The 25051-nt window shown below is 48.5% G+C and overlaps 1 protein-coding gene across 7 annotated transcripts in view; it reads right to left on the bottom strand.

Moving 5' to 3' along the window:
• LOC119458261 (aftiphilin-like) overlaps positions 1-25051 on the bottom strand; it is a 37782-nt gene that overhangs the window by 2692 nt on the left and 10039 nt on the right. For 3 of the 7 annotated variants that reach the window (XM_037720090.2, XM_049670950.1, XM_049670951.1), the window contains 3 exons: positions 22113-22227; positions 15524-15683; positions 9303-11046 (listed from right to left, as the gene is read on the bottom strand). In XM_037720090.2, the coding sequence (XP_037576018.1) occupies positions 10709-11046; positions 15524-15683; positions 22113-22227 (613 nt within the window). In that variant the 3' untranslated portion in view covers positions 9303-10708. Of the gene's footprint in view, positions 1-9302; positions 11047-15523; positions 15684-16130; positions 16712-22112; positions 22228-25051 lie in introns of those variants that run through there. The other 4 variants (XR_007467930.1, XM_049670952.1, XM_049670953.1 and 1 more) reach the window with 4 other exon arrangements.

The raw sequence follows: 25051 nt of genomic DNA, 5'->3' as shown, positions 1-25051 counted from the left end.
GGTGAGCACTTCCTGCTGTATACTTGTTTCTGGGTTTCAGCAGCGTTAGTTATATTTGACATAATTGCCGTCCCATAAAAGTGTGAAGCCGTTAAGAAAAGAAACAAAATTACTCCATCTCCCGCTAAAGGGAACCATGTGTGGATGCGAAACATCGGGGAGATGGTTAGCTTGAGCAGGAGATGGTTTCGCGGCAGCGGCCCGAGCGCTCATTGCGGCGCTGCACAGGAGAGAGAAGGAGGCGTGCGCGCTCCGTCATTTTCATACTGCGGAACTACCGTGGCGCCCCGAGCGGAGTATGCAGCTGTCGCACCACATGTCGTGCGCGCCGCTCCTGATTCCTAGAGGAGAGAAAGGGGGAGCGTAGGAGAGGAGAGAGAGGGGGGACGCGCATGCACTGTGTGGGTGTGGCATGCGGGCGCCGCTCCGTAGAGGATTCCTAGAGGAGAGAAAGGGGGAGCGTCGGAGAGGAGAGAGAGGGGGAGGGGACGCTCATGCGCTGTGGGGGTGTGGGACGCAGGAGGGACGGACAGAGCCGCCGGCAAGAAATGCTTCGCATTTAAAGAAAACTACCAGAGATCCCAATAACCTCCCAGGAAGGTCCCAAAAACCTCACACGAAGTTCCCAACAACCTCCCAGTCTGGGGCATCCCAGAAAAGTCTCTTTTGTATTACTTGGGATGTTATCAGGTTTTAAATGGGACATCCCTGGGATGTACCTGTATCCCAAATCGGACATCCTTATGATATCTTTAGGATGTTTTTTTGTGTCATCTGGGTTGGCACACTATATATAGTCGGATACAACTTTAGTCTGCAGTGAAGCCCGCGCCCACGCCCTCATCACCGCGAGCCACTGTTCCTCCGCGAGGCTACAAATAGTTCGCACTGCGAACTTTCCCAATTACCTAAATAAGGCGGTAACCACAAAAATAAAATTATGAGTGCGTAATTTTATGCGTTTTTACCCCGTTGAGGGAGCACGACATTGAGGCCAAACGTCAGTGAAGAGCCGACGACCCCGTGTTGCGGGAGCGTGATGTTGAGGCCAAACGTCAGAGTCGTCTAGCCCTCCAGGAACCCTACAACGGTGGTGTACGCCTCGGCAACGCTAGCGCCAACTTCCCCGGTGCGACGGCGAGGTTTCGGAAAGGGAACACCGGAGCCAGCTGCAGTGCGTGTGACAGGTTGTGATTCGAGCACAACGTGGTGCTCGTCAGTGCAATTCGTTCGGAGGAACACCGAAGAAACACACGACAAGTTTCGCTTACCGTCATCTCCTCGACAGGGGAGGGGTTACTGATATTCCTTTATCCGCGGCTTTTATTTCGCTTTCGTGTTTGAAGCATCGGGACGAAGCTTTAAAGCGAAGCTTTCTATGTCTCACTGATTCGTCCATGAGCGCCGAAAACGCACAGCAGGAAAGCCAACTTACACAATGGAACTATCTGCGCACACAATAGAACAACGGCGCACGACATACGAGTACGTATCGTAGAACACTACAGTTTACATTCGCAGTTGTACCTCTAAGAACCATGACAACTGCAACGCCCCGCTACCCAGACGAACTGTATATCTGCCGTGTCCGATACACGGGATCGGCCTTACGGGCACGATCGCGCTCGCGCTTACGTTCGCGCACGGCAGCCTCTTTTGCCGTGCGCTGCACCCGCGGCCTCCCCATGGTGACGGCCGGGAATGCATTGCGTGACGCGCGTAATGCAATGCAGACATATACAGTTCGTCTGGGTAGCGTGGCGTTGCAATTCCCATTGTTCTTATCAGTACAACTGCGAATATAAACTGTAGTCCGTGTATCGGCAATGGCAGAGCCTCTGATCGTCTACCATAGCGATCACAAGGCAATACTGTGCAAGTGTAGAGTCATCCGTAAAGGTGTGAGTGTGTGCATGTAATAAACAGCTACATGATCTAAAATAAGGCTATGCAACTTACCGAAATGCATCTTTATTCAACTTCTACGTTCAAAAAATACAATCCTAAACAAGCAATCAAATCACATACGCATCGCATCGGGTCGCTCAGCATTTCTTGGATTCGTTGGGATGGCCGTTGGACTTTGATTCAGTTTGCATGGGCAAAAGCTTCGCGTTCAACCATCTTTCTTTAAGAAAGGGGCTTTGATTTTTTTTTAAGGAGTGGGGGGGGGGAGGGGTATTGACACGTGTACTTATGTTTCTCGGGTAACCGCGTTTCACCATCTAACCAATGTTATCGCTCAGCGCAGGACGCACCTACATGTATCGGAAGTGTTTTTTTTTTATGTTATTGATGCATGCTTCTATCCGCTGTCTGTTGTAACCGAACATTGTGTAATCTTTTTGCATTTATGCGCTACGCGAATTGTCTAGTACTTTCTGGAAGACACGCGGGCACCAGCGATTGCTCTGGAACCTCCGATGACATGTATAAAAGCCGACGCGCTTCACCTGCTGATCAGAGTTCCGACGATCGCTGACTGTGTTCGCCGCTTTCGTTGTTCTTTGAGTGTAGCTCATTTTTATGGGCACACGTTCCCCCAATAAAAAGCTAGTTTCGTCATTCACAGTTTTGCTGCTGTTTTATTGCGATATCAATTATATGGACACTTCAAGCGGATTTATGCCGTCGGCATCGTCGTCGGCGTCGCCGTCGCCGTGAGGTTCCGTATAAAGTGCAAGGGCGATAAAATCGTCGCCGCGCGCCGTATGTGCGAGTGAAGGTGCGCGGTACACGCACGCTATCACGGAGCGCGAACGAACGACGGAGAGCAAACGCTACTTCCGTCTCGCGAAAGGCCGTCGGAGTATAGGAGGGAGGGAGGGAGGGCGACGCTGTGCTGCGGCACCAAATGCGTATCTTGTAACCGGGCGCAAGGGGAACTGTCGACGCAATCTCCCACGCGAAAGGAGCAAAGCGGGAAGGCAGCGTGGGAAGGAGAGGGGGGGCGGCTTCTACTCTGCCAACAAATGCGTTCTTGTACTTTGCGCCGGTACGGGCTGTCGGTGTTGTCGCGCGCACCGTGTCTTGCAAGCAATCTCCACACGGCTCTAACCTTTGTGTGCGCTGTGCATTCGCCGCTGAATTTCAGTTGAAGCGACATAGACCACAGGAACCTTCGCTCGCTGCGGCAGCTGCGCTTCCCCACGCCAGCGTTTTGACAGTGGTTGTATGCGGTCATCCAGCGTGATTGCTTGTGCGCAATCGTGTTTGCTTGTGCGCGATGACACCACGCTTGTTAATTCAGATAGTAAGCGAATGTGTCAAGTTTATGCTGCCGATAAAATTACTATCCCTACTCCTTATAGCTCTCTACTAATTTGCTAACGCAATTGATGCTTCGCCTTTCGTGCGAAACTGCGACATCTTTTGTCATAGTCACTACTACGTGGCACTATAGATATGCCTTGAATTGCGAGGGCATTTCAAGCCTCCGGCTTCGAGCGGTGTGGTGGCGTGTGCCATGTGGGGGAAGAGAGGGTAGTCGCTGGCTCATGCACTGGGTGCTCAGAAAAACAGTCGACCATCGCTATACAACCGCCGCGTAATCACTGCTCGTGCGCCGCCATTCCAGTACGATTTCAAAATTTTCGCACCACTCCTATCAAACTCTCGAAAACAATTAATCAAACAGGTCTAATCGATAAGGTCGATTAAATGAAAGGTGAATACCGATGAAGATTAATCTTTTTGCAGGATGCATTTTATCCATTAATCATTCATCGATATTACCAATATTACCAACGTTAAGCGCTAGCCCAACAAGCAAGAATATAAGCAAGATGTCCCCTCGCCAGAGAGCAGGCAGTGCGCGTGTTCTTTCTCTCGTTGCTTGTGGTGCTAGCGCTGCATGTTGAACAGCAGCGAGCGTGCTCTCCCTCTCCAGTTGCTCGCTGTATGTTGAACCGCAGCGAGCGTGCTCTCTCTCTCTCGACGTTTCTCTCTCCCGTTGTTTGTGGCGCTAGCGCTGTCACTACTACTACTGTCAGCAGCAAGCGTGCTCCGTCTCTCTCTCTCTCCCGTTGCTTGTGGCGCTAATTAGCGCTGTAAGCAACGAGCGTGCTGTCTCTTCTAACGTTTCTTTCTCTCCCTTTGCTTGTGGCGCTAGCGCTGAATGTTAACAGCAGCAAGCGTGCTCTCTCTCCCGTTGCTTGTGGCGCTGGCGCTGTCAGCAGCAAGCGCGTAAAGTCCCTTGATGTAGGAAAGTACCGCCACTCTTTGTACTCTGCCGCCGGCGCGCGACCTCCTCGCCTCCTCCTCGCCCCTCGCGAGTCCCCTCCGCGGCAGACGGTCTTGCGCCCGTTTTCCTGCACAATGATTGGTCTCCCTGTTGTTGCCATTGGAAACGAGCGGAGCTTGCGTTTTGCTTGTGTTTTGCTTTTTCGTTCGCGCCATGTTGCGCCTCAGCTCGGCTGGCTCGGCGTATAGAGAAAGTCGCACGCTAACATTGCACGCTGTTTCGTGCACTCTCTGCTGGCGCTATGCCGTGCTGCTGCGCATATAACTGCAGCAAGAAGCGTGCTGATGGCTATGCAGTTTTTACGATACCGCAAGGAAAGCGTGATGGCTTGCGCAAGAAGCAGTGGCTGCACAACATTGGCCGAAAGAACTTTGTTCTGACAAGGAACAGCGTTGTTTGCGAGGTAAGGCGCCTTTCTTATTGCTCGTATCAAAGCATGCCCTAATGCTGCATTTTTTCAATTCTTCCGGCCTGCTCATTAGCGTTTTTGCTGCGGCAATTTGTACGTTGCATAAAAATGGGGTTCTCCTCAGAATGCTGAATATTCTGCAGGGACTCCATCACCTCGCACGTCGTCAACTCTTATTCAATCGGAAATGCAGCACTATAGATTCTGATTTCCACTGAACAAATATACCCGAAGATACAGCCTCTCGATTGCACTTTTCGTGATTGTTAGGATCCGTTGCCTCTTTTACTGAAAATCGAAATAGCAGCTTGCAGAGGAGCTATTTACAGCTTACTTCGATCTGTGTGTCAGTCACTTAAATACAATGAATGCAGGGCCAAAAAAAATAGTGGCAAGTATACCCATGGTATTGCAGGTGATGAGCGCCAGCTAGTCTACATGTTAAGGCGAGACCCTTAGTTGGATATGTTTCAAGGTGAGCGTTTGAGGTACAGAAAGTAACGTGACCTAATGAAGGCCAGAAGCGAGTCAAATCATGTCCAGCCGTGTATTATAAATTATTAATGATTAGCAGAGTAAATTCATGACTGATTAACGATTGTATTAAGGTGTTTAAAGTTGATTAAGATGGATTAAGGTTAAATAAGGAGGGCTAGGGTCGATTAAGGCGGATTAAGCTGGATTAGGGTGGATCAAAATATAATAAGGAGGATTAGGGTGGATTAACGTCGATTAACGTGCACGAACGAAGATTAAGATGGATAAAGGTCGATTAAAGTGTGTTAAGGAGGATTAGGGTGGATTAAGGTTGAATAAGGTGGATTAAGGACGATTAGGGTGCATTGAGGTGGATTAAGGTCTATCAAGGTGTATTAAGGAGGGTTAGAGTGGGTTAAGGTCGAATAAAGTGCGTGAAGGTGGATTAGTGTGGATTGAGGTGAATTACAGTAGATCTTACAAGACTCGCATTCGAGTCTCTTAGGCGATAGCTAAGGACACCTGGTGATCTTTTTCAGTTCTTGAGTTTGCTTTGAACTGGGCTGCCATGCATGCGTGAGTGGGTGACGTAAAGACATAAAGGGGCTCCAGCTGCCTCTATTAAGTCGAATGCTTTACCTAAGCCTTCGAAGAATGCTTAGCAGTCAAACGTCAGACTCGCGACGTCACTTATACCAGTTAAGCCAGCTTTTTGTGTGGCATATGAAGCCAAGCTCACCAATGTTCACTGCATATATACAGCTATTTTGTAAATGTCACTTGCGCTTTTCATCAACTACACTGGGATAGAACTCAAAAACCTTTTTACCTCATTTACCTTCAATCCGGTAAACGGCAGCGGCCAATAGTAATGATGTTGCGGTTAATGGTATTTCGAAGAAGCTCGTACCAGCCAACTGCGATGTCACGCTAGGGGATTAAGCAGGACGTCATGACAAACGGTCGATACCCTTGGTTGGAAGACACGCTTTGAGGGGTGTTTGCCACTTCGTTCTTGGGCTGTATCCAACTATAGAGCTCTTAAAATTAAGGACTCGATTGTGCATGCGCGCCCAGTATGAAACGAATCTCCTGAGCATCCGCGCATGGCATATTCTTTGCAAATAGTGGCTCGGCTCCAAAGAAAACGTGCTATCTCTTACACCTGGAGTGTCGTTTTGATCGCAACAGAGCCGCTTTTTGGAAAGGACAAGCTCTTAGCGCAAGAACCAATTGCCCGTCAACTTTGGGCCGCACTGATACTGCTTTATCATGTATTAAACGGTGTAGGTTTGTGCCATGGCGTAATGTTACTACTGTTGTGTTTTCTTGAGCATGTCTTTTTATCAGCTGCCATCCGTACTGCATGGCATATTTGTACACTAGCACTGTTTCTCATTCTGAATATTATATGATACTCTTCTACGTTATCTGTATCTTGTCAAATAACGTTTCTTGCGCGTGCACGAAAATAAAGCATCTTACTGACCATTCTTTTTGTTTTTTGTGTGATAAATGTTTTCTGATGTCTAATCAAAATCACAATTTTAACTATCCTACTACATAATTTAACGGTATATTGGTGTGAACTATACAAATACCTTTTCCAGAGGCGTTTCTTTTGCCTAAAAATATAGAATGCCTTCTCCCATAGGTATACCGAGTATTTTTTAAGCTTCATTGACACCGACGCCTAAAGAATAATCAGTAAATACCTTTCCTCAGATTCTGTTATTGTGGGTGATGAGTGGCTGCCGGCACCGCTTCATCACACTGAAATTGCGCAACCGTCCTATTCAATGCAGAAACCACAGCGCAAAAGCTACTTTGACATTGAGACAAACACATGGACGGACGATGCTCTCGCCAGTAATTCATTATAAGAGGGCACACTGAATATAATACCTGCTGTGCACATGCGCGCACATACAAGAAAAAACTGCCAAACATGGAGCGATCTACCACAAGCAATACTAGATCAGATGCAAAAAGTAAAGCAGCGTATCATGTGGCAGAAAAAATAACTGGAGTATAGAACTCGCCTCAAAGCTCCTTTTACATCAGTGTGTGTTATTCGCACGGCTTTAAGTTGAAACCAACCTCCTCATAAACGTTGCCTTCAGCATTCTCCATGCTGTTATCACCATTTTTCAAAATATTCTACACTACTGGGGCACGCAACTGGCCCAAAATAATGCGCCTCCATCGAATTCTGCGGCCCGTCCGCGGGAGCCCAGGCGCAATAGCGTGCCGTGCGCAGCGCGTGCCGCCGGCGGGCGAGGAGAATTGAGGAGGAAAGCACGCGCGCGGAGGAGAGTGTCGCAACTTTCAAGATCAAGGGGTTTTACAAGCGCGCTCTGTCTCTCTCAACGTTCCTCTCTCCCCCTTCTTATGGCGCTAGTGCTGTATGTTAGCAGCAGCGAGCGTGCTCGGTCTCTCTCAACGTTTATTCTTTCTCCCCCCCCCCCCCCCTTCTTGTGGCTCTGGTGCTGTATGTTAACAGCAGCGAGCGTACTCTCTCTCCCGTTGCTTGTGGCCCTAGCGCTGTATGTTGAACAGCAGCGAGCGTGCTCTCGCTCAACGTTTCTCTCCCGTTGATTGTAGCGCTAGCGCGGTATGTTAACAGTAACGCCCGTGCTCTAGCCAGGCGCAGTGGCGCCGCCTGGCCGAGGATGTGGGGTCTACGTAAGGAAACACGTGCGGCTCCCGAAGAAAGCTATTCGCCTAAATATATCTTTTTGGAAGCAAAAATTATCACATTTACGGCAAAATGCAAGGTGCTAATCATATAAATCTTGGGTTATGACAAACCTCGTTATAGTGAAACAGTTTTTATTGAACAAATGAATATAACAGTAGGGATGTGGGTTCATGGAGAGATGACTCGACAGCATGAGTTCCAATAGACAACTGAATTTATTTTTCTGCTGTCTCCCTTCAGGACCTCTCGCCTTTATTGCTCACCACCTATGAAGAGACACTGGCGTTGAATCCTTTCATCCGCTTTGAAACGGGGTGACGACCAATGACACCTAGCATGCTTCAGCTAATCAGGTTTTACATCTATCTTGGTATAGCATTCTGCCTATCTCTCCTCGATCATTTTGCTATTTTTATTCACGCCTCATAGTATGGCGCCCTCTGTATTTAAAATGCGGGTCTTAAAGGCTATGCTTTTGTTGGTTGAAGGCGCAGGACACAATTTCGGGAGCCGGAAACACGTCATAGACGTCAGGTTTAGGACACCACCTATCATAGTTAACTATGCTAGTAACAACACTCGTGCTACCAATCTCTTCCCGGATTTTTTTCCACTAACAGTCTAAACGTCTCTACCTTATCTCGACCCCTTACCAGACCGCTTCCATCTGTTTTCAATCCCAGCACTCCTGGAAGGGGAACATCCCCTACGGGACTTTCTGGGTGAATGTCTTGGCATTCGATTAGAATGTACAGAGCCGTTTCTCGACTTACACTGCAGCAGACACATGCCTTATTCTGTTGCGAATTGGCTTGGGTACAATTTCGGCATCAGGCAGCCAGCTCAGGTACTGCCCTTCGCGTTTTTGTAGATCTTCCCTCCTGATATCTTTCTTGCCGCATTCGTAAGTCTCCATAGACTTTTATTTCCATCCATTGCATCTAATTTACTGTCTCTTCTCTCACTTTCGTTTTGATGAGTCAGGGTTGTCTCTTTACACAGTGGAGATGTGCCTGCCAATCTTATTTGCTCATTTCGGTGGTGTCATGACCGAGGCGAACTTTCAATATCAGCATCTCAAGGGCTGGTTTGGAGCGTGGAGGCACAAAATGCAGGTGCAGTACGACCCGCCCCAGTAGCGTAGTGGTCATGGCACCCTGTTGCTGAGCTTGAAGTCACAGCTTCTATTCCTGGCCACGGTGGCCACATTTCAATGGGGCCGAAATGAAAAAAAAAATTGTGTACTTAGATTTAGGTGCAACTTAAAGAATCCCAGGAGGTGAAAATTAATCCAGAGTCCCACGCTAAGGGGTGCTTTATAATCAAATTGCTGTTTTAGCACATTACATTTAATTTAGGTGCAGTGCGGTTTTGCAGGCATAGCTTGCACTGATTTCTCAGGATGTAATTGTCTATATTAGCACCTTGTCACGGATGTACCTGAAAGCAGACAGGACAACATGAACAGCAGCTCTCCCGTGAAACCTTTTATTGCAGGCTTGCCCTGAGCTTTCACAGCGACAGCTGCACAACGGACACTTTGGGGCGGTTTGTTGGCCGGGCGCAATGCAGATCGTCACATGATCTACGTTAAAACCGCAACAAAAAAATAATGAACAAGTACATTTTTACAGCAACTACGATATGCAAACAGTCCTTTTGGTCGGAATGGCAATGCATTAACAGCAGATCGCGTCAATGCGGTAACTCGCGCTAGCAATACTAGGGCTTCGTATGTCACAACAATATCAGAGGCTGTGTCTTGTCAAACCTAGCACTTGTCACAAGCAAGAAATTTCCTGGAAAAAAAAAATAAAATGCATTTCCAGCAAGCCATGTAGAAAGACTATCTCTAAATGATGACAAAGACAGGGAAGAGGACCGCAGCAGTAAGGAACCTCAACGGGAACAAGACAAAACACTGGTGTGGCTACAACTGCTCCAACAGCATTTTTGGGGTGAACAAAGTGAAACTAGCAGCAGCGCCTCAAAAGCTGCGCTAGCAGTGACAGCAGCTGCTTCACTATCTCGGAAACACTGCTCAAATCTTTATATTGCACAATTCCTGTGAAACCTAAACCACAATGTGCGCATTGATTCCCGACATCCAACCTTGTTTAGATGCGCCTTGAAAAACGAGCTGATTCGCCTCAACTCATCAGCCTTAATGTCTTTTAATAATCCTTGGAACACATTACTGCCGTGAAAGAAGGTCCAACAAATATTACATGAAATATGCATTGTTATATTTCCATAATAGTCTCTTTTACTGCATAAGCAAAAAAAAAGGCCCACTGAGACAGATAAAGGACAACAGATCATGGCTTGCCGATTCCATAGCAAGGTTTGCAGATGGGCAATTGGCCCACCTGCAAACCACCACCACCACCATATTCCGCTATTCTAACTTTATTAGGTAAGCACTTAAGCACCGAAAGAGCTGAGAAAATACAAGAACACAAACAGGTGCAAAGGCAGAAGCTTTACTCTTTTTAGCCCTTACAGACAGATGATCAAAGCACCAAGTTGTATTTATGTGCCCGGATATGGAAAGCACTGATAATGTGCGCTGCGCTCACGTAGTACATGTTCCCTTATCTAATAGACCACACCCCCCAAACACTAGTAGTTTGCCACTTGTGCTCTTGCTCTTCACACAAACGAAATAAATTATCGGTGGTAGGAAACACATACGCATACATTTAATTCCTAAATACTCCTCGCAGGAAAGAATGTGCACTGATGACATGAATTAAAACATGCCGAACACATTCAAACAAATCGAAGAATGGAATCGTCGACGTAGCACAACCTCTTCTCGACGCAACAGATGGCCCTGCCAATTGGCCGAGCACTACTTCTAAATTCATTCATTAGCTCATGCTACAGATGCATGAGTTGAGGGCCGTGTCAAGTTCCTCTCCCCTACATTGTAAAACCGGGGACAGTTGCTTTCAGGCCTGACACATTCGTACATAAGGATCAGTCCAAGTGCACCGGAAACATGAGCACGCGCGCCTGCATAAACGACAGGTCCGGGAGTCTGTCCAAGATGGCCTGGGCTTCGCCGCTGAGCAGCGAGGGCCGACGGCGTGTTGATGACAGGGTGGACACGTTGTTCCGCAACAGCTCCTGCAGCTTCGACGGGGCAGGAGGACTGCGACGACACTGGTGCTGCTGCAGAACCACTCAACTCCAGGAATTCTTTCTCCAGACCTGGTTGTCAACAACAGTGAACCACAGTCTTCAGTATCATAGCACTCCGTTTTTTATGTGAGGTACACCTTATGAGGTGGCCACCTTGTGCAATAAAAAAAATGGAGAGACCAATAACTTTCAGCGCATGATGACGGGACACAGGTAGACACACAGACACACACAGCACTGATTAATGGTGCTAAGAAATATATGTACACACATTTAGTAAGGCCGTGTGTGCGCATGTGTCTCTGCATGTCTCATGCAGTGCAAGTTATTAATCATGAACCAAGTATCCAGGCAGTCTATTCTGGTGAAAAAATAAAGAGAGCGCAGCATTCCCACTGGCTCCTGTTATACCTTAGTGAATGATAATTGTAGCGATGTGTACTCCACCAACTGTGTTTCGTTTGGACAAAAAGTGCCATTGTGGCATTGCATATCTTCAGCACTCTGCATTCCCAACGCTACAGAACTTGTTCAAGTTAACCTCCCTGGGTTAAACACCGCCACATTAACACTTGCTGCCATTGTATGCACGTTCCAAATTGATGCAAATTTTTACTGCAGATGAAATAGATGCATAGGAGCAGTCAGCAATCAAACTGAGCAAATGTTATAGATAATCTAAGGCCCAGTTTTTGGAGACTCTTCCCAAATGTTCCAAGCTGCTCTAACATATATGCGAATCGCATCTAACAAGCTTCACGGACCTCCCCGATTTCAAACGCTGTTCGCAAATAGCGTAGTGAGCTTGAGCTTACAACCAGTCACAAGACTGTTGCCCACAGTAGCCCTGCAAGGAACACTTAAGTGCCTACAGTCTTCAAAGACTTCAACCAACAACACTAGCAAGCAGATACACAAACGGTGAGAAAATGGTGGCCAAATTCCCAGCAGCAAGAACTGCTTGTCGTCAGCTGATGACTGTCGCCAATGTTATGATGTCTATCACGATCAAGAGGTGCGAACTCATACAAACTGCTCTAGCATTACAGGGTAGACCACTTATAACATAAGTCGCCGAAGTCGCAAATATCCGCACTATACCATATTTATTCGATTATAAGGCAGTCACGATTGCAAGGCGAGGGTGCAGTTCGGGGACCCAAGAAAAAAAAACTTAAGTATGCACACTCGGCACACACAGGCGACACAGAGTAGGTGATGGATTATTCAGACTCGGCAGGGATTTCCTGAAATGCTGCATTACTAACACAGCCAGAACGCAAAATGGCGACCATGAAATAGAGGGGGAAGGGAGCTTTACCACACGGAGTGAAAGTTATCTGCAGATTCTGCCTTTAGGTGTGGCCTCAGGTCATGGTGGCACGCGCTGCGGTAAAGCCACACTGCAATGAGAAATTCGCAATGCCGTGAAGCCACACCATAAGGCGAAATTCGCGTATAAGGGAGGCGGGGGGGGAGGTGAGATTGAGGCTAAGGATTCTGGGGGAAAACCTTGCCTTATATTCAAATAAACACCATAAGCAGTACCGCACTAGAACCAAAACAACGATTTTCAAAGCCTGCACATATGCAATACATGTAGACCAAGCAGCTGCGCATATCCGAGAATCGAAGTGTTCTATTGGGAGTTTTGCATCCAGTTTTAGTTTACGAATGTTGAACAGTTAATGTCTAAGTGGCTTTCACATGAAGCAGACAAAGTAAAAATAATTTTTCAAAAAACAACGGCGACAGAAATTTCAGGCACAGTACAGTGTCAAGCAGAAAAAGTAATAATAATTTTTCAAAAAACGACGGTGACCGAAATTTCAGGCGCAGTACAGTGTCTCATCCGATTTCTCAGACTGATCGGTATATGCACGGTGTCAAAAACATGGCGGCCACGGACCAAGTTGCCGCCATTCGAGTGTTGCCCGTGCCCTCACTTTCGTTATCAAGGTGGTTTCTCCGCTTTCCATGTGCCGTAGAGCCATTGCAACACATTTCGCTGACTCAGCACCAAACCACAACTTTGGTCGCCGACGAGCTCCTCCTTCGAGCTCGAGCTCCGCATCGAAGACAAGCTCCTCCTCCGCATCACCCTCGTTGCTCTCCTCTCCTATCAGCGGGTGCACCTCATTAAGAAGCGTGCTCGCTACCACACTTGCTGGCGGGATTTTCCCGCAGGAGCTGCATTATAACCGGTATTTCATCTCACGCGGCTGCACTGTAATCGGTATGTGTATACAGTTGCCGCCGCATCTTTAAGACCAAAAATTCGGACTTCTTTGATATTCTGGACTTCACGAATGCACCGTTAGTGTTCCCATAGAGATAATGCATTTTTTTTGCAACCGCTTTTTCCGAACAAATTTAGGCCCCGAAGTTCAATTTTCCGGACGAAATCTCTTGTTTCGAACCACGCTACCCGATCTTGAAGGCCACCGTGTTGTATTTTGTTCCAGTGGCCCGCTCTATAGCCTCCAAGATTGGGAGGTGCTTGCTATGAATAGAAGGTCCGTTCGATTCGCCTGCATCACTGTGCACCAGTTTCACGGCGGTTCATGAGAAGTTCAGAAATTGTGCAGCTCGATTTCTGCGGTGCCGGCACAGCGCAACACTCGACACGAATGCCAAGGTGCAGATGCGGTGCAGGTGTTATGTTATGCCCGATTAATGTGCACGGAGTACGTTAGTTTGAAAGATCCTGAACTGCAGGTATGACCGGCTTGTGGGGCGTAAATACAAACTGCACTTGCGTAGACAAATCAGACGTGCGTTAGCGGCGTATTAATGGCGCGTGCGCCGCGTGCTGGGCCTGCTGCGCTGCTGCTTCGCTCTTGTATGCCTGCACCAAGTCGGCACCAACAGCGGAGTAGGTGCAGCAAAATCATGAACCAGCCGTGCACCTTTCCTGCACCTTTTGAAACAAACGGAGTGGTTCAACTGGGCGCCACTGCTACACGGCTGGAACGAATGCCAGGGTGCAGCACCTCGTGAGGCGCAATCGAATGCACCTAGAGAGCGCGTGCCATCCTCCAGTCTTGGAGGCCATGCCCGCTCTTCCTGAACTGACAAAATGCTTTCAGGGGACCGTACTTTTTCTTTTCTTTTCTTTTTCAGTCAGCACTATTGTCATAATCATTAAATGCAGGATCCGTTTTTCTTTTTTTTAAGTTTTGGTTGCTGCTTTGCACGTGGTGCGTCTGCAGAGCATGTGCATCTCGGAGACGTTGCCACATCTTTGTGTGTGTTTGTGAGGCTTCACATTTGTGTGATCGGCTCTACCTCCTGTGCCTTCGTGAGAGCCAAGTGGTGCAAAGTAACGGGGCTCGTTTCTTCGATCTCTATGGCGAATCTCTGGCAATGGAGATGGCCAACGTGGTGACGCTCTTGTCGACTGCATGCGGAGACGCGTCAGTCTTGCGCAAATCCAAGCAAATCTGATCGCCTTCAAGCAGTAGTATGAGGTAGGGCATAATTAGAGATCTTTTATGCCACTCTAAGACTAATAAATTTTACTTTTTGGAGGAACGAGTTTTTCGGACTGTTAGATTTTTCAGACTATTTTTCGGTCCCCACGAGGTCCGGAAGATCGGTGGGCGACTGTACATGGAGTTCTATGGGAGGGTAAACAGGAGTCAGAGTCAGGCCGCCTTGCCGCCAGTTGTGCACCGTAAACAGGTTACGTTATAAGTGGTCTAAGCTGTAGAAGGTGCATGGTGAACATGCCTCTAGCTTTGCTGAGCCACCCAATTTCAGACACTACCGTGAGGATGCTCTTTCAGAATAAGTTAGAGGGTGAACGATGGCATTGATGCACACATGTGGGCAAGCCGCAATGTGCAGTTTTTGGATTGGTATCTTTTTCAAACAGCTGGGACACCTTGAAGACGTGTCCGGAGAGCGGCGTTCTGCATGCCACAATGGTTTAGCTTCCACTGAAATGGCAAGCAAAACGTGATTTCTTCTGTAATATTATGTAACATTTTTATTTAAATTTAAGGTGTAAGCAATAGTGCTAAGCTGTACAGTTACGTTACTTGTGAACAGCAACAGCGGGTAGCCATCTTGAAAGAAAGTTGAGGAGGACCACACTTGCCATGGCATCAATCAAGTTAACATCTTCTTCATTTACTGATTCGACATCGTGTGAGCAAACATTAATGCGGTACATTTTACGGGAGAAGCGAGGCTTTTTATGAATACTTCATTCCAAGAAGTATTCATAAAAAGCCTCGCTTCTCCCGTATTATGTCCATGTCCCACGTCCCGTAATATTACATATACCTTTTGTTTATTTATTTTTCATTTTAATAAATGTCATTCTCTCTCTCTCTGTCATTCCAAGAAAGCCCTGCCTGAGCAGGCATACACATGTTTTAGTCCAAGCCACATTTAAAACAAGCTGGATCATTCTTATCCCGGCATTTACATGGTGCTGCAGCACCTTCTAACAAACTCGCACTGACGGCAACACCAGATTTTCCTCTAAGAAATGCATTCAAAAAAAGTAAAGGCTTTACTGCCATGGAGATATACTCACTACTGGTCGGGGGACTGCTGCCCACTGTGGCTGACGAGAGGCTCGAAAGAAACTCAAGGTCCAGCAACGTCGAGGCAGCCGGCTGCTCCAACGGGTTCACCAGGCCACTCGAAGTCCAGTCAAACTGAGCCGGAGGAATGGCACTGTCCGCACCGGCCTGCTGCGCATAGGGGCCGTCAGAACCCGGGCATGTCTCGACAGCAAAAGCCATATCTACGGTAGCCAGAGCAACAAAGTATGCGTTGTCCATGTCATCAAAAATCAATAACTTGGCCACAATACTCCATGCTCCAGGCATAACAGGACCTCAGACCTGCCTCCATCAATGCTGACATTTATATTCCCAATGCAGACAGTCGACCTGCGTTTTTGACCCTGATGGGGACCGACAAAACTGATCGAATTATCCGCCGGGCTGATTAAAACAAGAGGCTGAAAAAATTCCACAACACACTGCTGATTCAATTGGCACCATTTACCCAATTCTAACACGCCCCCAAATTGAACGCGTACTCACTTTTTATGGGTTCAAAGTATAACACTAATGACATTAGAGCTTCTAAACAAAGTAGCAATGTAATGCACACCCAATTTTCAGCAATACAAATGAGAAGTTGAAACCAGTGAACTATACCTACAGAGAATGAAAATTTATTAACACCTAGTGTCCAGCATCAACACACTCAGACCACACTTTATCGCTGTCTACATGAACAACCGCACGTCCTCCGTATGGTGCTTTGCACGTTTGATATTCTGCTTTCATCACACAACTCCGCAACAATTGCAAACAGGATGGTGGCCCACGCCTAGACCAACCACTTTGCTAGTTAGCCCTGCAGCAAATGCCGTTTTTCAGAATCAGCAGTGTGTTCTGGCGCTTTTTCTGCCCTTTGTTGAATTCGACCCAGCAGGATAATTCGACCCTTTTCATCGGTCTCATCAGGGTTTAATTAACGGAAGTCTACTGTATTCTTCATTTCATGTAATCCACGCCCTCCTGACGCACTAGAGTGTTAGCGCAAGCCATGTGTCCTTTCCCAGCCACAGGTTACCTCTGAGCACGGCAGGAGGAGGGGCAGGCGCGGAGGACGCTGGCTCCTCCGCAGAGGGGCTGGCCGTGCCGCCACGCTGGGGCTCCAGCAGACCCAGGTGGGAAGCAAACAGCGGCACTGACGGGTTACGCAGCTGCCGCACACAACGGGACCACCACACCCATCCCGACAGGTCAGCCACGACAGCAACGACAACAGCAGCAGCAGGCGGGGTTAGTGGGCAGCACAGCGACACAGCAGTTGTAGTTGTTAGTGGAGAACAGCACGGGAGAGAGAGAATAGAGGATGCATAAAGTGAGAGGGGAGAGAGAGAGAACCTGTTAGCAAGTCCAGCACTTGTAGAGAATGGTTAACAAAGTCGTAATCTTTGAGAACCAGATTAGTAGATCCCTGAATCTAAAGTAGACTGTACTAACTCAACGTGAAACATTGAGTTAGTACAGTCAAACCTTGTTACAATGTACTGAAATAACGGATATAGCAAAGTAAGTGAAAATCCCCTTGAAATCCCCATACAGATACACATATTTAAAAAATTGTTTTATAGAAATAAACGTGTCCAGCCAATAGATACTGTAAGGAACTCAATTTTTCTCCGAAACTAAAGAATACTCGACCCTTACGCACCAAATATATCGCTTTTGGTGGCGTTTGGCCCACATTCCGGGCAAAAGTTCAAAACTCATGCAACCCTGCATTGAATATACCATCAAGGAACACCGGTCTTTGTCGTCCCTGCGCAAAGCTGCATGTAAGCAGCAGCTCATCATGATCATACTTGTCTCTCTCACTGCAGCACCGCACAAGCTGATGCAGCTTCACGTGGCTTCCGAGATTACACTGTTACAATCTCGGAGGCCACCACGCTAGCTGTGCCCGACCTGCACCAGCCTGCGCAACGTGCCACATTGAGAAAGAGAAGTGCGACAACGATGGTAAGTCACTACTTGCGCATGGCAGTGCCAAAGACCAGTACCATCCACTTCTCTCTCTCACTGTCTGGTACAGCTAGGCATGGCCTCTGAGATCACATAGCTGCTAGTGCAACTTCAGAATCCACGAGCCGGTTAAGCCGGCGCGGCAAGGTTCGGTGGCCTCCTCATTTTCACAGTGGAGCCACAGGAGTGTGGCAGATCAGCCTGGATCAGCTGCGTAGTCGGCGTGCCGAGTTCTGTGCCACTTGCTGCTAGACTACGATGGACTTAGTTTGCATGGCAGCGTGAAAGACCATCACATTGGAACAGAAGGCAGCCATCGTAAAGGCAGTTGCGACAGGTGCCAAGTTGTCTCTTGTTCACGCCGACAATTATTTTGCTCTTTTATTAAAATTTCACCCCATACGTGGTCGTGTAGCAAACCGCAGGCTGCAAAGTCATTATCTTTTATGCATGTTTAAGTTATGAACCCCATTGGGCATATATCGCAGAAACGGGCAATAATAAATATAATGAAGGAATGGATACAAAAAAGTAATTCCGGCTTCTTTAACTACGTTAAAAGAGGTTTTAGAATACTGTGCTTGCAGTGATACTGTGTAGACCGCTCATAACCTAAGTCACCGGAGTTGCGAATATCCGCACTATAAGCGGTACTGCACTACAGTTAAACCTGCTTATAACGAACCTCCATATAACGAATTCCTGGATATAACGAAGTTTTTGTATTCCCCGCTGTGACCCCAGCTCGGCACTGGAGGATCAGTGAAAGCTTATCGCCAGAGCCGAAAGTGCTGCCACCGCCGCTGGGGCCCTGGACTGAAGACTCCACCCACCACGGAGATCGACGCTTCTCCGTGCCTCATCAAAATAAAGTTTTGTCTCTCTCTCTCTCTCTCTCTCCATAGAAGCGCATGTATGAAACCTCTACGTAACGAAGTGGCAGCGGGAGACCCCCTCGATATAACGAATTTTCCCTGCCGACAACCTAGAGATTTCGCCCCAAATTTTGTCATTTTTGCGTGAGCAGCAACCGGAAGCACCTTCTCCGCCGTGCTGGAATGCGAAGCGGCGGCGGCACGCTTGGCGCGCTCGAATTCACGGTGCGAGAGCAAGCCCACGTGTGCATGCGTGCGATCTTGCGGCCGCGGGCGTGACCTTTCCCCTTCCCTTCATTCAAACCTGACCCCGCCCCTTGTTGCAGCTGGCCCAGCCCGCCAAGCCGGCACTCTCCTTTTCCTGTTGATGTTGCCGAAGGAAAAAAAAAAACGTATTTTTTTTTCAACGCGCTGGCTGCGTCACTCTCTGATTACTACGCAAGTCTCTGCACTTCACTTCACTAACTTGACACTAGGTGACACTATACGACGCTACGACGCCATCGTGTCGCTCGCTCTACGTTTCCGACGCCTCGCGCTTGTGCGAAACGACACGCGTCCACGCATCCTGTACCTGGTGTGACATTCGAAAGACAAGTGCTTCGATGAAGAAACGCGGGATATTAGAGTGTTTTAGCTGAGCACTTGCTGCCCGCTCCGCTCAGACCGGCATATGCTAGCAAAAGCCACACAACCGCTTAGCGGGTACGCTACTGCGCTTGCGCACAACGCTCATACCGGCAGCGGAACGAAGACCGCATCCATCGCTCTGCTACAAAGCCAACTGAGCGGAGCGTGACAGCGTGTCTACTTGGCCTCTTCGTCGTTTTGCAGCCGACTTGATAGCGCGTCGCTCGCGTCTCGGCAAGACGTGCTTATCAAATGCGAAATCTACACAGTTACCTGCATATCTCATAGCGTGAAATCTGAGCGGAGCGTAAGCGGCGCTCTGCTAAAACTGTCTATTGACCTTGTCTGCAGTTCGCTTTGAAGATAAGCCCGCGCGGGTGCACACTTTTTCCACATCGCAAATCGCTTCAAGATACGGCGGCCGCCGCCGAAGCAAACGCCTCCCTTTCTCGCCTCCCCCGCCGTGCCTAGCGCGGAAGCACGCTTCCGCCCCCCTCCCCCCCCTTCTCCCTCGCGCCCGCGAGATTGAGTCGGTTGAACCCCGCAAGCTTTCACTCGCACACACAGCGTACGGCGCGCGGTGACGATGTTGCCGTGTTTGGACTTTACACGGAACCTCCAAGCAACATCCACGGGGACGGCACAAATGCGCTTCGCAATAAAATGTGCTTCTGCGCGGTTACTGCTCCAACAGAAACAGCGAATTCGCACCCCCTACCGGCAGCTTCTCTGCGTTACCGGGAACTTATCTCGAAGGCCATACTTTTGTGCGCGGCAATCGGCAGAAAATACGTCATGGTGGCCATGTTGTTCACTATCGCTGGCGACCTGTCGTCCGGGCATCGCAACTCAAGAATCGAACGTCTGCGCACATGAGATTTTGCCGATTTTGTGCCTGTGCGAGTAGAACAAGAAAAATAGTACGCACTAACCGTTTGGTGGGCAATGAGCGACTACGGCTTTTAAGCGGTCAGCCAATACATGGGGTTCAATGCGGGCTGGGTGGGGGAATCTTCGCGACTACGTAAACCGCAATTACGCATTAAGCAGGTACATATTAACGAGGTTTGACTGTACTATCCTTACTTCGTATAGCTGTCTGCTAATTTGCTGTCACAATCGCAAAGACCTTCACCTTTCGGGCGAAACTGGGACTTATTGGTCATCGCAACTTTAGTGTATTGGGGGTAAATCTTGAGCGGTAGTACATACGGTAAGAGTTTCTTTTTCCAATTTTTGTGCCGAACCTGCATATAACGAAATCCTCTTTATAAGGAAGTTTTTCAGGAATTTGTCAATTTTGTTATATCCAGGTTTAGCTGTATAACCAAAGCAATAATTTTCAAGGCCTGCACATATGCAAAACATGTGCACCGAGCCACCACGCATACGCAACAGTCGAGGAATGCTGCTAGAACGTTTGCATTCAATTAACAGCGGAATCTCATTAATTTGAACCAAATCACGCGGCGGCACCTCCAACCGGCATTTCTCTGGCACCACCATAGAGTATAAGCTTAGGAGAGACCCCCAATGTCGCGCGCGAACGAACAAAAAAAAATGCGGCGGAAATTTCACCCTCTCTCAAATGGAGAGGTCGCCGATTCTGCGTTGCGCCGGGACATGCGTGTACGTGCCGATGTCTCAGCCACACTAGCGCAGCCACGTGTAGAAAATGGCAGTGAACCCTTCTTTCTTCTTTATGCTTCCTTGTACGCTGCGGCTACGGCGCAGAGGGAAGCAGCGGCGCTGTCCCAGGCCGGCCAACGAAACTGCCCCACGCCGGCAAACGCCCGCTGCCCGATAGCAGCAGAAAACGAAACTTCGGCGAGCTGGTGCCGGGTCGGCTGGAGCGGCGGCGCGTGCACGGCGGCGGACACGCACGGTGACAGTCGAAAGTGAGGAAACTACGAGGGAGGGCGAGGGGAGCCACCGAAGCGGCGGAGTTGCCAAGGCGAAATCCGCTTCCCTGCCGCCCTCCTCCCTCACATTCCACGGTCTCCGCGTGCGCCCTTCGCCGTGATGTGCCGGCGCCGCCCACTCCCTGAAGTTTCGTTTACTGCCGTTATCGTGAAGCGAGCGTTGGCAGTTTCGTGGCGACTCGCACTCAATTTCGCGACTCGCACTCAAGATTCTGGTTTCAGCCTCACTGGCTGTTCGTTCACACCACGTGCCCTTCTCCTCCACTTCGTCTCTCTTTCTTCCTCGAGCACTCCTTGGGGCGCCAGTTTGAGGTAAGCGTTCGCCGTCCCTGCTGACTTCCGTACTCCCAGGCAGCCGCACTGTAACCGGTATTTCGTTTCCCGCAACTGCACTATAAGCGATACGTGTATACATGGAGTGCTATGGCAAAATTAACAGGAGTCTGAAAAGACTGCACTATATCCGGTCCTGCACTATAAGCGGTTACGTTATAAGTGGTTTATACTGATGTCGACGCACAGTAACTTCTAAAAACTTATGCAGTACTGTGCTTATGTCAGACATGCTCGCACATTGGCAGGAACCCAGGAACAGACGAGATATTCCTAAAGACATGGTGGTACAGCTAATGCCAATACAGAAGAGATGCCCACCGTGCAACACAGAAACCACTGCAACCATTTGGCAACGGTTGTGGGCGAGTTTTCCTCAGGTATGAGGCCCTCTGGAGATGTCACCCGAGCCAAGTCGTTAGTTTCAATTAGCAGCCCATCCCTCAGCAGAGGGATGCACGCCTTTAGCACATAATCGGGCATCCGTCACATAATGCAGTCGTGCGAGGACATTTCTTGATAGATGGTCCTGCGGACATTTCCCAATTCCCCAAATACCTTACCCCTCTATGCTGATGAGACATCCACCGTAATGAAAGTTTTCATCATGCTGTCATTTCACCATAAGGACGCCGAATGTCCGCGTGAAGCCATGCAGTAATGGCATTTAACATCAGTGACAGAATAGCAGTTCAGCCAAATGACAAACTTTCCAGTGGAACTGTGGAGAAATACCATGCAGCTGCCCAGCAGCCCACAGTGGGCAAAGTGTGCTGTAAAAGGAACTCACAAGGAACAGCCCACTTGGGCACTTCCAGCTGCCTGTTATTACTCACAATGTTCCTAGAGTCAATGGACAGGCTCTGCAGCAGGTGCTGACACGAATGTGACCCATTCCAGCTGAACTTCAGCGATGGGGCACGATCCAGATCCTCGAGCTGCTCCCACAGCCTGCATAAGGACAAGATTATTAAACGTAACGGTAGATTGACACTATAGAGCAGGTCACAGATTCTACTCTATAGGACATCTATTGTTTGCCTGCATGTCACCAGTTCTGGGATTCTGAACAGCGTTCAAGGATGGCATGCAGAATGATAAAATTTCTTGGGTGCCTTTTCACTAGGGGATCAATCCAAGGACTTTTAGCATTGCGGCATAGTGGTTAGAGCTGAGGCTGTTCTTCTAGATCCCACCATCGGACAGGTATTTTTCTTTTTGAAGACGAGGTTTCCTTGGCTGACTTCAGAGGGATTTGGCGTATCTGGGATCTCATTATCGTGTAACCACTTTCAGAAAAACACAGTCGGTTAGGTGCCTTGTAGATGTCATATGAACATGAAAATTGCATCAAGCTGAAAACATGCTGAGAACATGTAGCAATAGACAACAACTAAAGGACATAATCAAAAAGGAGTATACAGTCAACGACCGATTTTCTGGACGCGCGATTTTTCGGACATGCCCGATAATTCAGATGCCTTCGCGACACCGCCACGTACCTCAGTGTCAATGTCTGAAATTTTGGACGCAAAAAACCTTCGCCGCCTGATTTTCCTAACTTTTTTCCATGACCGCAGGTCCTAAACGGCATTAATGGAAGCCACCACCGCCGCCATGATTATCTCGCCGCCTCGAACCGATGCTCTCGCACGCAGATTCCAACAGCCGTAGCCACCCCCGCAGCAACGCTAGGCCTAGCTGCTTCGACGTTCGCTACCAAGCTTCTTGCTGTTCGGCGCCATGTCTTTCACTGAAACCATTCGCCACTGTTAGCAATGGTGCCGACTCTGCCTTTGTAGTCCTTGCCAATGGGTTCGAAGCTCTGATAGCACGACGCATTGCATAATGCCGGTTCCCGCAAGTCAGCTTCGCTTCAATACAGCAGTGTTACGTGGTGAAGCATACGCTAAGTATTGTGGTGAAGCATACCAAGAGTGGGAAGGGGCAACTGTCGCGAGACGCGGTATTGTATTTCTTAATAATACACGCATGCATCCACAGTCTCCTATCACAGTAAGAGCACTGATACACCTAATAAGTGTACTGGCAGGCCTTTAGAGCAATTTCAGACGTGCCTGTGGCAATTTGAGCCCATGGGGGCAGTAAAAGGCATGCATTCATTTTTTTCTGACTGCCCGATTTTTCTGACGTTTTCGCGGCACCTAGGGAGTCCGAAAAATTGTACGTTGACTGTAATTCGTCGTGGACGGGGCAGGATGTTAGTGCCGTGTCGGTGTCGCCCTCTGCTGTGCCACCGCCGAGTGCCATCTGGCTGAACTACCGCGCCCTCCCCCAGATGGTGCAAAAGTGCCCAAGCAAGGAGGAGATTGATATGACCTGATTTGATCTCTGACAGTCATAGGTAGCGGTACAAGGTAGATATTGAGGAAAAAAGAAGATCATTGAAATGTATACAAAAATGCTAGGAAAAAAAATTGCCGCGTATCTGCGTGCTTCGCTGCAAATGTCGTCGAAAGACGATAGTCTTCTGCCGGCCGTACTACATGAGTGCTGGTCTGATCCGCGGCCACCCGTGATGCTGTTCTCGTACCATTTCCATCCTGGCATGATAAATGCAATGGAGGTTTGTTTGAACAGATTTCATTTTACCGCATTATTTCATTAAGCGGCCATTTATGTTTTGCCCTGCCTCAGACAGCGCTTCCTTTATGTTGAATCGGCCGCATCTGGCTGGCATTGATAAAATTGAGGAGGCGCTGCGTGAGACATGGACGCCATCTGGCAATACATCGGGAAACATGAGCTTGTGCAGAGGGTTTCCTTCCTCCATGGCAGAGGGCACTCGTCGGCGCGCAGTCGGGGAACGTCGTTCGTCGGCGCGCATAGCATGGTATTTTCAGCGCAGCTTACGAAACTAGGGTCTTTAGAGTTACGTATCTATGTATTTTCTATTAAAGGAACACACCTCCTAATACTTACCTAGTGATGTTGCGCCTCAGATATGCGTAACATTTACTTTGTGATCGATAACGTTCACAAGTATGAACAGCCGTACCAGTTTAAGTAGTGTGGGCGGTAAGCAAGTGGTCCAACTTTGGCCGGGTGGCTAAATGGGGTGACAGACAGACAAACAGACAGACAAACAGACAGACAGACAGACAGACAGACAGACCAAATTTTCAGCGTTTAAGTTCCCCAAGAAAGACTATCGTCTTTAAAACATGTATAGCACACCTGATTAAATCAAGCAGGCTAGGTGACTAGTTGTCACCGCCCCGTTTCAAAGGGGATGCCATTGAACCATCATCATCATCATTGGGACAAAGAAGAGCTGGGTTGGCGAAGCAGAGAGAGGGGTGTGTGCACAGCCCTCCCCCTCCCCCCTTTTTACTGCAGTGTAAATTATATGGCCAATCAAGACACTCTTCCCTTCCCCTTTTTTAAACACTACGGCCTGAAACACTTTGAATCATGCCCGCAATTCCTTCACACGCAGGAGAAACACAGCACAAACCTGAGAATGCCTGCAGAACCTATCTCGAATTGACCACCGGGATACACATGCAAGAAGAAAACTTAATTGTATGTCGTGTGCATTTTCACGACCCATCAGCAATGCCACACCGCTATTTGGTTCTATTGCAATATAAAAAATTTAAGTACAAGTTTTCTACTGCACTGAATACACTAAAATGCTGCCACCATGCTGTGGGATATGTGTGGTTTATTGCGCCATGCATATTCCAAGCTGAGAAATTGGGTTTCGCGATTCCCCCCCCCCCCTCTATGTTTGGCAGCGACCGTGCGAAAA

The sequence above is a fragment of the Dermacentor silvarum genome, chromosome 7, assembly GCF_013339745.2.
Source record: "Dermacentor silvarum isolate Dsil-2018 chromosome 7, BIME_Dsil_1.4, whole genome shotgun sequence".
Classification (NCBI taxonomy): domain Eukaryota; kingdom Metazoa; phylum Arthropoda; class Arachnida; order Ixodida; family Ixodidae; genus Dermacentor; species Dermacentor silvarum.
The sequence above is the reverse complement of the archived record's forward strand: the minus strand, read 5'-3'. Positions and strand labels throughout refer to the sequence as shown.